Below are 14022 nucleotides of genomic sequence, written 5' to 3' on the forward strand. Positions count from 1 at the left end.
ATAATAATCTCAAACTACTAGGGTGAAGTAATTCTGGATTGTATTAACTAGGAGGGTAGTACGTTCTGGATTCTTATAATGGTACAGAATGTCACTTCAACTTTGCCTTATTGTAATGTACATGAGCGCAGCAGCAGGGGGACGAGGTAACTCATATGCAGCAGTTTGCTAAATAAGACGTAGGTCAGTGAAAGTCCAAATGTTTTCATTGTCCAGTAGTGCAGATTGGAGCCGGATAAACGAGGTAACCGTTCTTACGATGGGGTGCAATTTGGAGCTCGAATTCCCAGAATGGAATTTGGGGAATGCGCTGGTCAGAGGTGACGTAGCGTGCAAGTCAAGTCAACATAGCATCTCTTGTCAGAGCAAGTACTTTCCCTTTACTCGTGTAGAAGAAATATCAATACAGGTTGCTTTTAAAATGTGTTAAAGGGCTCTTTTTAAAGATACGCATCCTTATACAACATTTCATTTAATACACATTTAAGAAGAGACCCCCTCCGTGCAACGGAGGCCGAAGTGTGATAACGTAACAGCTCAATACATGTTTTTTTTTTTCTTTGTGGCGCTAATGAGCTTCCATAGCCATAGCTCATAAGTTAATGTTACATTCTGAAACTAATCATGTGAATATTTTACCGTAGTCTCCTTCCCTATCCGTAAAGTGCTGTTGAAAAAAAAACCTCGAGTCTCAGATCCAACGATAGATGGCGCCAAAGTCAACAGAGAAATGTAATGTCAGCATTCGGTGAGAAATTACAAATACATGTAATGTAAATTGAAAATCCTATGACGTATGATCGCATTTTCATAGCATTGTAACATATTTTTAAATGTATGAATATTTTTTTATATATAGTTAAATAATAATAGTGTCATGTTGCATTGTTTTGTGTTGTCAATGCTTTAAATTAAGGTGGTGTTCCCCTTTAACAAATAATATTCAAACCACATACAGTATACTTGAAATGGTTTCGCAACAGCAAATAACAGCTCAAAGGAGAGATGTATTTCAAAATAAAGAAAGGATACAACAACACAAAAAATACAGTACCAATTTTTATTTAATTTTGCATCTATTTACATTTTTTGTTAAAGATAGTTGGTCGTGATTATGCATTTTACAGGTATAATCTGTGGAGTTGTACCGTAAATAACAGTGTATGTGCTTGGCAAAGAAGGCTCCATGACATTTTACGTCAATGAAGCCAACAAAAATGCAAGACAAGATATGTAATCATCTCATATTCATAATTCCACGGTTGCTGGAGGATTATCATGTGTTGTTAGATAGAGACGCATGCTCAGTTCCCCCAGCTGCTCCATACCGCGCCGCTCCGCTTTCCTGGAGACCGGACGGGGGCCAGCTGTGAGAGCAGCGCAGTTGAAAATGAGACTGCAGCAGCGGGGAGAGCGACTGGCGCTGGGAAGGGTTGTCTGTCTTTATCGCTGAAAGATAGGAAGGAACCCCCGTTGACCGATGAGACGGGAGCCATAGGCCGCGTCTTTCAAAATACTAGAGGAATTCGTCAATGCGAAGAAAACAACAAATTAAAATCACAGGAAGGGCACGATGCATCCCGGACTGAGCCAGCGAGCTAGCGGAATGACTGTGCCCCAGTCTGCTGGTAAGTGCAAGGTCAATACAGATGCAGTGGGACGGAACCAGTGTGCAGAAGGTAGCACCATTGCATAGTATTGTGGTGTAGGTGTATTGCGCTGGGAATGGCGTTTTCATTCAAATAAATTAAATCAATCAATGCACTGCACGCATGCCTACATAACGACCCTTCATCTAAGTGTGCTATTTGAATTGTGTGTGATTCCATATCCTCTGTATTTCTAACACGTGATGTTATTTGGGTGTACAGGAGTTCCCAGCAGGGTGGTGTAGGACCGTGTTGTTTACCGTGGTATAGTTTAGTACTGGAGGTTGATGGTGGCTGACTGATCTGTGAGGGACCTGAGGGCATTGGGGCTCGTGTGCACGCAGGCTGGCTTCTACTTCAGTCACTTCCATTCATTAAGAGGGGTTCTGTTTGTGTTTCTGAAACAGCAGGTTGCGGTGTGGGCAGGATGTGATGTCTGGCTAGACAGGAGGCTCAGGTGGGGGGAGTTTCCCCGTCAATTCATGCCAAATGTGTTGGCGTGTGACTAGTTGGGGACTTGATTTGAAGTCTATAAATAGTATCGACCCAAGACTACACTTCAGGTTTATCTCAGAGTGGAACAAGAGGGCAGAAATGAAAGCTGAGGAAATTTAGGTTTAGAATGCAAGGTAGCAGGAAGCACTTTTTGGAACAGCCTACAGGTGACCTACAGTCATAGGATCTAGAACACTGGGAACATTAAAAATAAATAAATCAATAAAAACCTGCTCAATTGTGTCCTTTTAAATGACACCCCCCTAGCAGGGGCGAATGGTGCTCTAACCAGGGTCTGATATTTATTTGTCTGTTGAGCGTGTTCACCTCTCAGAGTACAGTGCCCTTTTCAGGTACAGTAAAACCTCTGTTATCCAAACTAATTGGGATCAGGGGGTGTTCGGATAATCGATTTGTTCTGATACTCGAATTAGGACAGTGACATCATTTTTTACATGTGTTCCAATCAAGAAACCACCTAAAAAGATCAAACTCCCCCATGTACCTGTAAATATGTAACACACGTAGTACTGCCCTGGTCTGTAAATCCCAGAGGTGGAGGGCAGGTTAGCTCTGTCTCTATGACAACGACACGGCAGATGAGCTCAGTACACAATTAGCCAGGCTAACAAGGGGCTTCCGGATAACAGAGGCGTTCAGATAATCGGGGTTTGGATATTTGGGGGTCAGTGTGAGATGCCTCTTTCATTTCTCTGATTCCCCTTCGAGGGCGGGACAGTGAGACAGCCCAGTCTGTAAACAGTATATGAGCACTTTAACTGGGTCCCAGAACACTAACATAATTGCATATATTAAATAGATAATATGTTGTATTTGTTAAGCAAATTAATAAACAAGTATATTTAAATAATGTTATATATAACCATTCATTTAGATGGGACCATCACACGAGTACAAAAGGGGGTGTTAAAGTATTAAGGGCACAACGAATTGACACAGTTAGTGTGACATTCCAGCCCTCATGCCTAGTCCATCTGCCATCTCCCTGTTCTTTCACAGCTCCAGTGATGTACAATGCTGCTAGTCAGGGATGGAAATAAGACTCCTATTGCATAGCAGTTTCACCCAGTCCAGGTATTATAGGGAGCTTGATTAGCCACTGTGTGTAGGTAACAAGCTCAGGTGTGTCTTATTAAACTCACAGTAATACCAGGAACGGATCAAACTGCTATGCAAAGGGAGTCTTATTTCCATCCCTGCATTATTTATGGCTAATTAACCTTTTATTTTGTACTTGCTTGTCCTTTCATCTGTAAATCACAAGACAGAAACACAAGAGAATGAGATCACCGGCAGGGCTGAAAAAAACCAAATCTCCTACCTGCAAGCATTTATTCAATTTCAAGAGCTAGTGAGAGAGGCTGAGGAGTGTGTCTTCAGTACTTCGTTGAACTTGTGTACTGTATATCCGTTTTGGGTCTGCTGGGATCGCAGTGAACCTTTCTTCTATGAAATCCTCCCATGACAAGGCTCCCAGTGCAGTAGGATTTATACTGTTGCTAAGGAAAATGTTTTTGTTGCTGCTGTAGAAATGCACATTTATAAACGTCATGCCAGTATAATCTAAGTCTCTTTCTTCAGCCCTGGCAGTAGCCTTGTTACTGTTTCTTCCCTGGTAGTTGCTTTTGTACTGGTGTAAAGACCCCCCACAAGGCTGCTAGCAATAAATATTGTGATTATGCTTTGATCGTGAAGCTCTATAAAATGGATTGCAGTTTACAGTTGGCATCGCTTGTGTAAATTTCTGTTGGAGTTTAGTGTAATCATGCCATTAGGTGAAGGGGCTACAGAAGAGTGAAAATGCAGCTCGGATGTGCACACAGTCATAAACATTTCATTAAAAAACGAACAAGCGCCTTTCTGCGGTTTGCAGCTCACTTGTGAAATTACCTGGGGGCCACCTGACAAACACGTGTCGGTATAGGGAGGCGGTGCGTGCCGTAACTGTAGATCTGTGCCCATTCCTCAATAACCACACAGAAGAAGTGTGTGCCACACAAACGAGGAACACGATGCTTTTACCACTGCAGAGCAGAAATCTAAAGGAGTTCGCTGAAGGAGGACGGGCAATAGGAACTGTTTAATAGCGTTTTAGTGTTTCAAAGCAAGCCTGACCAGTGTTTATTTGGCAAGCCAGGATTACGATTAGATGCCAGATGGAGCCTCTAACCCTTTCATGCATGAAATATCGGAAATCGCTGAACGAAAGTAGTTTTGGACACATAATAAAAATGGTTTTAATTGTATTTCATGGGGGAAAAAATTGCATCCTCATATGAGGTCATGCATCTGTGTCTTCCGTATGCCCCCATGTAAAGACTAAAATATGTAGTTTTTTATCCTTCTCCAAATGACATCAGCGATGCATGAAAGGGTTAATGAATACAGGAAACTGGAACTTTTTGAATCTGGCCAGCCCTGTTTTGTTTCCCTGCTAACCAGGAGGTCTCTGAAATCGAGCTGCAGAAGAGAGGTGGAAAAAGCTGAGATGTCTCTAACAGCACGTGGTGATTGGTCAGTTCTTTAGGTTCTAGTGTGTGCAGCAGTGCCAGGCAGAAGCAGACCCTGCTGTAATAGGAGCTGTTCCATTGAAAATCGATTGGAATGTGGAATCCTATCCACTCAGAGAACAGGGTGTGCAATCAAATAGAAACCTGCGCTATGTATCACACACTTATTTCTATACTTCCCTCGTCTGACATGTTGTCTGTACTATATAAAAGCACCTTGCTGTTACACGTCACTTTAAATCACAATGGGCAGACCTGAGATCTGACAGGTAGCAGTGATAATAGTTCAAATACTAGGTATGAAATGCTGATTTTATACAGGGAACCGTCTCAAAAATGAGGACTCTGTTCTGGAGAACAGGCTGTAAACCTCTGCTACCATCTTCCCTGAAGGAATTTGAGGCAGTAAACAATGAGAAGTGCACATGTGCTGTATCAACACATTACAGTCGAGTCAGTGCTACACTTACTGCCCAAGGGGGCGCTGAACCCTATTGACAGTGCTATGGCGTGTGTTTCATCCCCGCACTCTCCTGCCTGCTTTCCCCAAACTGATCATTGTAGTTGCCTCTGTACAAATCGACAGTGTGTGCCTCAGATGTCTGCCTCCTTGTGTTTTGATTTGAAAGGTTTCTACGAACGGAAGAAACGCAACTCGATCATGGTGACTGTCTCTCTGCTCGTCATCTCAGTGCTGATCCTCATCATAGGCGTGGCTGCTACCACCAGAACGCAGAACGTCACCGTGGGAGGCTACTATCCAGGAGTCATTGTAAGTAGTCCTTCACATTTCACAGTTGCCCCGTTACCTTCACAAGCAGTTCTGAAGTAGAGGTTGTAACCTTCCTTTTTATTAATGGAAGGATATAGGAAGGTATGTGGCTTCTGGCAGTGGTATTTCCTCACACCCAGAGCCAGTGAAAGCGTTATTCCGGGGGAGGGGTATTGCAAGGACTGAAGCTGTGAGGGGAGCAGCAGTTCTGTCTCATCACGGATGTGTACTACGATGCTGGACCGCTGGACAAGTTCAAAGGAGATGGTGCCAGCTTTGAATGGCCTGCTTGTGGTTCATCAAAGGAAGCTTTAATCACTGCATCAATAGCAGCTTTGTGTGACAGTGATGTAGTGTTCTGGCTGGGCACAGGCCCCGCTCATGTGGGCTGGCTGCCCTGCTCTGTCTTTCATCAGTGACGCTGTTATTGTAGTGCTCTGGAGTTGAATTGATCGATCCCATACATTCATTCTCTCCTGTCAAATGGGCCAGTGCGTGTACATTTCATTGTTCACCAAGGAAGCCTACCATGTGACACGTCATATATAGTAGACCCCGCTAACGATACAGCCACCTGAAGGTTGATTGTATCTGACGGAAATGATTTCACTTAGCTGCGCCGTTTCATTGTTCTTACTTAACTATAGCTTAAAATAAGATTGCATTTGCTGCTGTAAGACACAAGCTTGTTTTAACCCCATTATTCAAGGTCAGAGCAGCCAGAAAGGAGTGAGGTGGGTATCTGCTTGATATTCTAGATTTATCTCTGTTGCACTGCAGCTGGCAGGCGTTCTTTCCATGGCTCTCACTGTATTGCAGCCTCAAGCTCTAGTCAGCAAAACCACATATTCTCCAGGTGTAAAAGCTCCTGTTCCTTCTTACCTGTCAGATTTGAATTCCAAATCCGCATTCCCATCTCAGACATGAATGGGTTAATGTTACCAAGGCACTTTTTTCTTGTTTTTTAAACAATAACCAATAACCGCAGGAGAAACATCTAAACATTCGGTTCAGAAACTGCATTTGAGCTCCGACGCTGTAGATCACTTCTAAATATGGCACGTCCTTCTGTGCTGAGTGCTGAGCTCAGGCAGGACACTTTGTTCCCTCCAGTTCTATTTACTGTAGCACAGGGGCAACCGACCCTGTGAAGTAGTGCAATCTCAAAAGTGTTCATTGTTAACAAACTCAGACACTGTCTAGACAGGCTGGAGAGCCAAACAAACAAATAACCTGTAGAAAGGGGATTTATCCAGGATCTACTACAGTAGTATGAGGCTACCATTGGTGGGATGGTATTTTTGGTTTACCAATGGCAGAGCTTGTTAAACTTCACTCCCGCTTTAGATGAGCAGTAAGCCAGTTTTTTTTATTCCTGTAGCTTTAAAACTTAAAATAAAGGACAGTAGTAGTGCATGACTCCTTTCAATAATATTCTTGCTCTGTATTTACATGGCCAGTGATACTGCTGTCATACAGTATGCGTACAGGTCACTGCCTGCAAGTACCCTTTTAAATGCTTCTTGTTGTTTCTTGTTTTCTTACAGCTTGGCTTCGGATCCTTTATTGGAATAATCGGATCCCACTTGATTGAAAACAAAAGGCAGATGGTACGTCCTGCCTGGTTTTGCTCTTTTCAGATCCGTTCTGCTGCTCTCTAGATTGCTTCAGGGTTTTACATCCAGCAATGATATTACCTTCATGTCTTTCACTATATTTCATTACACAAAGCACACTGACAGAGACTTCTAATCGTCTATAACTGGAACTGTGGTCCCTGTTCTGAAAGCTTTGCAGACCGGTTTGCCACTCCTTTTAGAGGGTGAGGAAGCGCTCAGTAACCAGTCCTCAGAAAGCATTGCTGAATGTTTTGTGAACAGGGCCCTACAGTACTGCCTGATTCTTTGTGGTAAATACTGAGCAGCAGGGAGCGATTGCCGGTGCTTTAAGAAGGACGGAGTTAACTGTAGTTCAATGCTTGATATGGGGCGACTAGAAACGTTGAGTTGTGCTGCAAGACGTACCCGAAATAGAAAGGTGAAACTGGAGGAGGATGGCGTGGCTGCTGGGAATGTGAGGATGGAGTCTGGAATGAATGGGACTGCAGGAAACACAAAGAGCAGGAGCTCAAGCCATCAATACTGAGGCATTCAAGCAGATCCGTGTTATATCTGTGTCAATCCTTTCATGTATGAAATATCTGAAAAAACATATGAAGTGCTTTTGGATAATAAATATATTTTTTCATTGCTTTACTGTATATGGGGGGGGGCATCCTCATATGAGGTCACACTATCTTCTAGTCTCACATGAGCCGCAGGTCCTCATATAAAGACTAGAAGAGAGGTTTTTTAAATCGCCATGCAAGAAAGCATTAAAGTATATGTCATATTCATTTCTTACCTGCAGGTTATCCAGTTACGTGTGTACCTGTAGGAATCTGCGTTGTTTTGCTTGCAGGATTATCTTCTTTAATAACTAGTCCATGCTTCTGAAAAGACTCCCTAAGTCTGATTGCTAGAACGTGATTGATTGTCCCTCCCGGCTCCCTGGCAGGGTATTGTTTTCAGTGAGACGTGCAGGCTTGCTGCTCTGCTGGCTGCAGGTTTGCAGCAGAGGGTGGGTGTGGTGCAATGGAATGCTCCCTGCATGTATTTACTGAAAGGTACAGATTGCTCTTGAAGGGAACCAGCGTGTCCAAGCGACGACTGATCCCCAGACTGCTCAGGCTTTTTCTGTCTCTATGTAAACCTGAACTAACATGGTCAGCTGCTGGTTTATTGGGCGGAATAAAACCTGTTCTTGCAAGAAAGAGCCCCACTTAGTTCATTTAAACAGGTTTTACTGGATGTTAAAAGCAAGCAGCAGCAATCAGGGTTTTACAAACAGCCAACGCAAGAGACTAATATATTACATAGGCAAGTCGCCAAGCTTTTTTAAATAAAAAGAGATGTTGTAATCTATTTGACGAGGGCACACTCCAGGAGTTGACACAGCAGTAAATTTGAGTAAAAGCCACAAGGTGTGATTAAGATGTTAACAGAAATGAGGTTTCAGCCAAGCAAACAAGCATTATTAATACTGGGGGGGGGGGGGGGGTGTCAGCCCGCAAATACAGAAAGAGGCAAAGCCTGTACTTTACTGCAATCCTCCTTGGACACAACAATGATATATTGAAATTCAAGAAGCCTAAGAGATGGGCAGCCAGTCTGCAAGGATTTATTTATTACTAATAAATCACTTTAATGTGAGCATGACGCTCCGCTGTGGTTAAAAATAAATAAATTAAAAAAAAGAGAATTATAAAAATAGCAAGGCCCGGATATGAGAGTGGATTCATTACTCGCAGTCCACTTACATCTGATCTGTGCTCATCCGTTTCTCGTTGATTTCAATATACAGAATGTTTTTTTTAATGTTACTCATAATACTATCTCCTGGTACATTTGCACAGTGTTTTTTTCCCATGCTTCCCCTAGTTTACCATTGTTCGCCATGTTTCGTAACATGCTGTACCGTGCCTCTCTGGGCTTTACAGTGCTTACCTGTGCGGTACCATGCTTCCACTGTGCTTGATTACACTTTGCTTTTCCTATGGGAAACGTTTCTAAGGGATAGTATAGAACGTGAGTGATATGAGACTATTTCCTAGTGTGGAATGTAAGTAAATCTATGAGGGTATGTATGGGACGTGCCCTGTGATCCTCAGAAACAGCACACGTTGACATGCTTGTGCTTGTCTTGTTTTTCGTACTGCTGAATGTCTTCGGAGTGAGTTATGTTACACTGCTGTGTGTCTCAGCCCGGTTTAGAACGAGGCTGTGTGTTGTTCTGTTTGTCTCACCCCAGTAGAGGCTAACCGGGAATGGAGTGAAATTCAAGCATCAAGGGGCAAGGCAGAGCTCATGCTTCATTGTCAGAGCAGGTGTGACATCTAGTGGTAGATGTGTGTAATGCACTGTGTTGACTAAACGGGCAGGGGTGGAAATAAGACTCCTATTGCACAGCAGTTACACACATTTTAGGTTTTACTGCAAGCTTGATTAGCCCATAGTTTATAGTTAACAAGCTCAGGTGTGTCTTAATAAACTCAGCGCATGAATCAAACTGCCTTTCAAATCAACAGATTGAAAAAACAACTTGTGTTTTGCTAGTTTGCTATTTAAAAAGCCTGACGTTTCCCTGTGAATGACGTGTCCTGTTTGTGTGCTTGTCCCTACAGCTGGTAGCCTCCATTGTGTTCATCAGCTTCGGGGTGGTGGCCTCTTTCTGTTGTGCAATTGTAGATGGAGTGTTTGCGGCGAGGCACATTGTAAGTATGTACAAACCAAACGGAATGAAGAGCCTGTAATGCTGCCAGGGCTTTGCCTAGCAGATAGGGAACGGGCTGGCCTCTATGGACAAGGGCAAGCTCTTTGGAATGCTTTGGGTAGATCAAGCATTCCTGAAGACTAATGCACAAAGCCTACAGTACCTCCAGAATATAAATATGTGTACATTTCTTGTGTTTATTTTGTAACCTCCAGGATCTAAGACCCCTGTATGCAGGACGATGCCATTACTACTCATCTCTTGATGAAAAAGACGTAAGTTTCCAGCGACTGATGTTTCTGCAGCGATTCGGGGAACGCTTTCATTAGTACACAGTGGGCGTGGAGGTGAAGCGGTGTAGCAGAGGGATGTTAAAGAAGAGAACCCAGTAGTTGCTTGACATCTCTTAGGTCTTGGTGTGTTGGTAAATGACCCGCAGCCAGCATTGTGAGCGTGCATGAGTCTTTTGAAGTAGATATTTTAAGCAGTAAAGAAGACTTCACACATGCTCCATTGCCTTGCTCTCTTCCCTCTTTAGGTGCCTTGTCAAATGTCGTCACGAGCCTCCTGCAGCCTCAAAGTCAAATCCAACACGTGCTACTGTTGTGACCTCTACATCTGTGGCAAGTACGTTTGCCCTGTGCTTTCCCCAGGTTTAAATCCCCGTCACTTCTATTCATACATAGCTTTATTTCCCAGTTTCAAGCCCATCTCAGCTCTAAAGTCATCATTGGTACATAAACGCCTTCTCCTTCTCTAAGCGTTACACTCCACTGTCCAATGGCAGCCTGTTGTCCATCTCTCTACAGATCTCGCAATGAACTGGGGGCAGGATACCACGAGTATGTGGACGTTCAGAGCTGCCAGGACGTGATCCATCTTTACCACTTGCTGTGGTTTGCGACAATACTGAATATCGTGGCCCTGTTTCTCGGGATCGTCACCGCTGCGGTGCTTGGAGGATTTAAAGATATGGTAATTCAGTTCTTTAGCTATTTCAGCTTGTATTCTTGCATCCTCTCACAATGTTATTATTTTATATATTATTTTCAACTTCTGCCGAGTACAGGAAGCATGTTCTTAAATTTTAAAAGGCGAGTGACATTGTATGGATAATTACACAGAACCACTTAACAGGCTCAAACAGAACGTTAATTGAAGATGAGATGCAAATTAAAAGCAGATTTGTAGTTTTGAAAATGACACCCTTACGACAGCGTTATGGGCAAGAGGCAGATCATTTGAAAGGCTTGAAATGATTTATTTTTAAACTAAAAGAATCGTGAATCAGCAGGAAGATGTACTGTTAAATATCCGAAGTGTCCTCTCTGTTGTGAGGAACGTGTAAAGAGAGCGAGGAGAGAGTGATGTTCAGTTTTGTGAGTGTGTTTTTACAGGGCCCTCCTCTCGCCTCCTGTGAGCCGGAGACACTGCCCGCCCCGATGACCTGTGAACCCCAACAGCAGGTGACCCCCTACAGCAGCTACAGCGCCCCACACCTACCCCCGTACACTGCCTACGACCTGCAGGTACAGCACTCTCCCGCAGCCACGGCTCGGATCAAACCTCCACTGGTAAGAGCAAGACACCCCCACCCATTAACTGTGTCCCTCTATTCCCAGAATTCCATCATCTTCCCAGCAGCCACTCCGTCAGGCCTTTCAGACGATTCCCAGTCGGGCTCCAGCTACATGTGGGCGTCCCCCGCCCCTCCGCGTTACTCCCCGCCCTACTTCTCTCCAGATGAGAAGCCGCCCCCCTACAGCCCCTGAGGACAGGCTCCAGACCTCCTCACGCATTGCTGGAGACACTGGCAGGAACTTTAATGTGACAGGGGAAGGGTTCTGCCATCATCATCCCTGCAAAGAAGACACTGTGATTTTTTTCTACAGGAATTTAATTTCGGAACTTTATAGACCGGAGCACCGTGCACGCTACTGTACAGTATTGTGGAGGCTTCTCTGATGATCTCGTTGCTCACGACAGCGAAACCTGTTAGCAGCCTTGCCTGAGCTGCTTGTGTTTAAGTGGTTTTAAGGAATGATAACCAAAGCCTTCCATTTTCATTGCTGTGCGCTGAAGATCTTTTGGTTCTTTGCTTTAAAAAAAAAAAAGTAGATATTTTAAATCCACTACTATAGATTCCAGGTACCCAAATGATCATTAAAGACAGGAAGAGGAGCCAGTGCCAAGAAGATGGGGTTTAAAAGACTTGGTTAGCACGCCTTTAAGGATCAGGGTTATTTCTGAACCTATTGATAGGAGGGCTTTACAATGTGAAAAGTAACTTTTATTGGACGTTTTACAAGCAATATAATAGGTACAGTATGCATTTGCCTGTCGTTGAGGAGTTCCCTAACCAGGTATACGAATAAGAAGACTTTCCTCCTTTGCAGCCACCATGTGGACATCTCCAGGTAGCAAGCCATGATGACGGCTTTTAACAGGACCTCATGGACAGCACGTCACTTACTGGTCTACAAACAGCCTTAAAAAAGACCTTTGACAATACCATTGTGTTAAACATCATCATAATAATAAACCACTGTATGAGGGGCTTTTACCGATGTAGCAGTTTCAAGACAGTGAAGTCCATTAACCTTACATTTCAAATGTGCTTTCTGTTATAACAGTACTGAAAAGTGCCAGAACTGTGATTCATGTTGATCTGCTCCATCTCAAGAGAGGTTTGGTGGAGGATTGTGCCCGCACTGCCGTTGAACTAAGATAGCAAATATAACGTTAGTTTGGAAACGTCTTGGTGCAATCCAGTGTTTAATTAGTTTTTTTTTAGGGTTTTAGCGGGGCAGATCGGTTCTCCTCGGCATCCCGCGAAAGTAAGCGGGTCACCTCGGGTCGACCTGTACACTTTCAAAAATTTCTAACGAGTTTTGAGCAAGGAATTGGGTGTCACCCCGACTCATTATTTTCCTTACTCATTAGTTTAAGGCATGCAATCCAGTGTTTTAATTTGAAAGTGCTTAAGCTCATGAGTTAAAAGGTACAATGTCAAAAGTTTTGATTTGGTTATATTACAATGTCACTCAACTTACTGGCTTCAGCACATACATTGCTGCCATGTGTTATAATGTGGAAGAGCCCATGTGCTTATTTTGTTTCTTGACTGTTTTAAACCCTGGACTCCATAACTGGATATTACAATAAGCAAAAAAGTGTGTTTATAAATATCAGAGCAGTATGTCATTTTGTTTGCATATATTTTGTAATAACACAGCATCTCAAGACATGGTAGAAGGTTACTGATGAACTCAGAGGGAAGGAAATATTGCTTTCCTTTAAGTGAAAATTCAGTTATTTAAAAGGTGTGCAGCAGTGACGACATTTAGATCTTTTATTTAACATCATGTAGTCAAAGAAACTACAATATCGCAAAAAGTCTACCGGAAGCCATAATACTAGTACAGTATTTCATGTTCCATTTCAAAATGCCATTTGTCAGCTTTTTTCATTAAGTATGTGGGAACACTACAAAGTGGTATGTAATTCAATATGTTAACGTATCATTATTCAGCAGGTTTCACGCCACTGTATGAGGCAGTCAGTTGATTCTATAGGGTGCTGCAAAACTTCTGGCCACAGCTACACAGTAGATTACATCAACTGGAACCTGTCATCAATAAAGAGTCTCGCACTGAAGTGGTCTTATCTCACTGCAAGGAGTTTAAACACTGGTTTTATTACACATTACCATCAATACCATACCCTTTTCCTCGAGGACTTTCTAACTCTAGCACACACACACACCCCCTCCCGCCATCAACACAAAGTCCCAACCATGAGTAATTTGTCCACCTTGTACCTTATGGAGCCAAGGGAATGGTTGGAAAAACATTTGTGGAACATTATTGCAGATGTTTCACAAGCCGTGTGCAGACAGGCATTGTCCTGTTTGACGTGCCAGAAATGGCAAAATAGGAGGTGTTCACTTCTTTACTTTGCTGCTGCATGGTGATCTACACGTGAGTTATGAACCTGGAATGAAGATAGTCTCCAAAAATGTAAGGTTGTAAATGGTTTAGTTTTTTCACCCAAAAAGTGTTGAATTTTTTTTTTTTCCATGCATTCTTTAAGGACTAGGCTTGCATTGTTTTCTCAATTTAAAGGCGTTTTCTAAGAACATGTGTCCGTGTCTGTATAAAGGAATAAAACAAACTGGATTTATTATTATTGTTATTTATTTATTTTTGCTCGTGCTATGAAGAAATGTGTACTGCATGTTTTTTACAAAAATGACAATTGAGAT

General features: G+C 43.0%; 1 protein-coding gene and 1 non-coding gene across 3 annotated transcripts; one reads left to right on the forward strand and one right to left on the reverse strand.

Moving 5' to 3' along the window:
• Positions 1 to 1242: 1242 nt before the first annotated feature.
• LOC117963260 (transmembrane protein 255A-like) lies at positions 1243 to 13941 on the forward strand. 2 transcript variants are annotated; one of them, XM_059000846.1, is made up of 9 exons: positions 1256 to 1628; positions 5305 to 5447; positions 6995 to 7057; positions 9670 to 9759; positions 9974 to 10033; positions 10297 to 10385; positions 10568 to 10733; positions 11156 to 11287; positions 11381 to 13941. In XM_059000846.1, the coding sequence occupies exons 1-9, from the start codon at positions 1574 to 1576 to the stop codon at positions 11528 to 11530; spliced, it is 948 nt and encodes a 315-aa protein (XP_058856829.1). In that variant the 5' UTR covers positions 1256 to 1573; the 3' UTR covers positions 11531 to 13941. The 2 variants fall into 2 exon arrangements, with proteins under 2 accessions (XP_058856830.1, XP_058856829.1); XM_059000847.1 differs by lacking the exon at positions 6995 to 7057 and having other exon boundaries at positions 1243 to 1628.
• On the reverse strand, positions 12562 to 12711 carry LOC117430985 (U12 minor spliceosomal RNA). Its single transcript, XR_009309020.1, has one exon. It is a non-coding gene; the product is annotated as a U12 minor spliceosomal RNA (small nuclear RNA).
• Positions 13942 to 14022: the final 81 nt, after the last annotated feature.

This window comes from Acipenser ruthenus, chromosome 26, assembly GCF_902713425.1.
Source record: "Acipenser ruthenus chromosome 26, fAciRut3.2 maternal haplotype, whole genome shotgun sequence".
NCBI classification, from domain to species: domain Eukaryota; kingdom Metazoa; phylum Chordata; class Actinopteri; order Acipenseriformes; family Acipenseridae; genus Acipenser; species Acipenser ruthenus.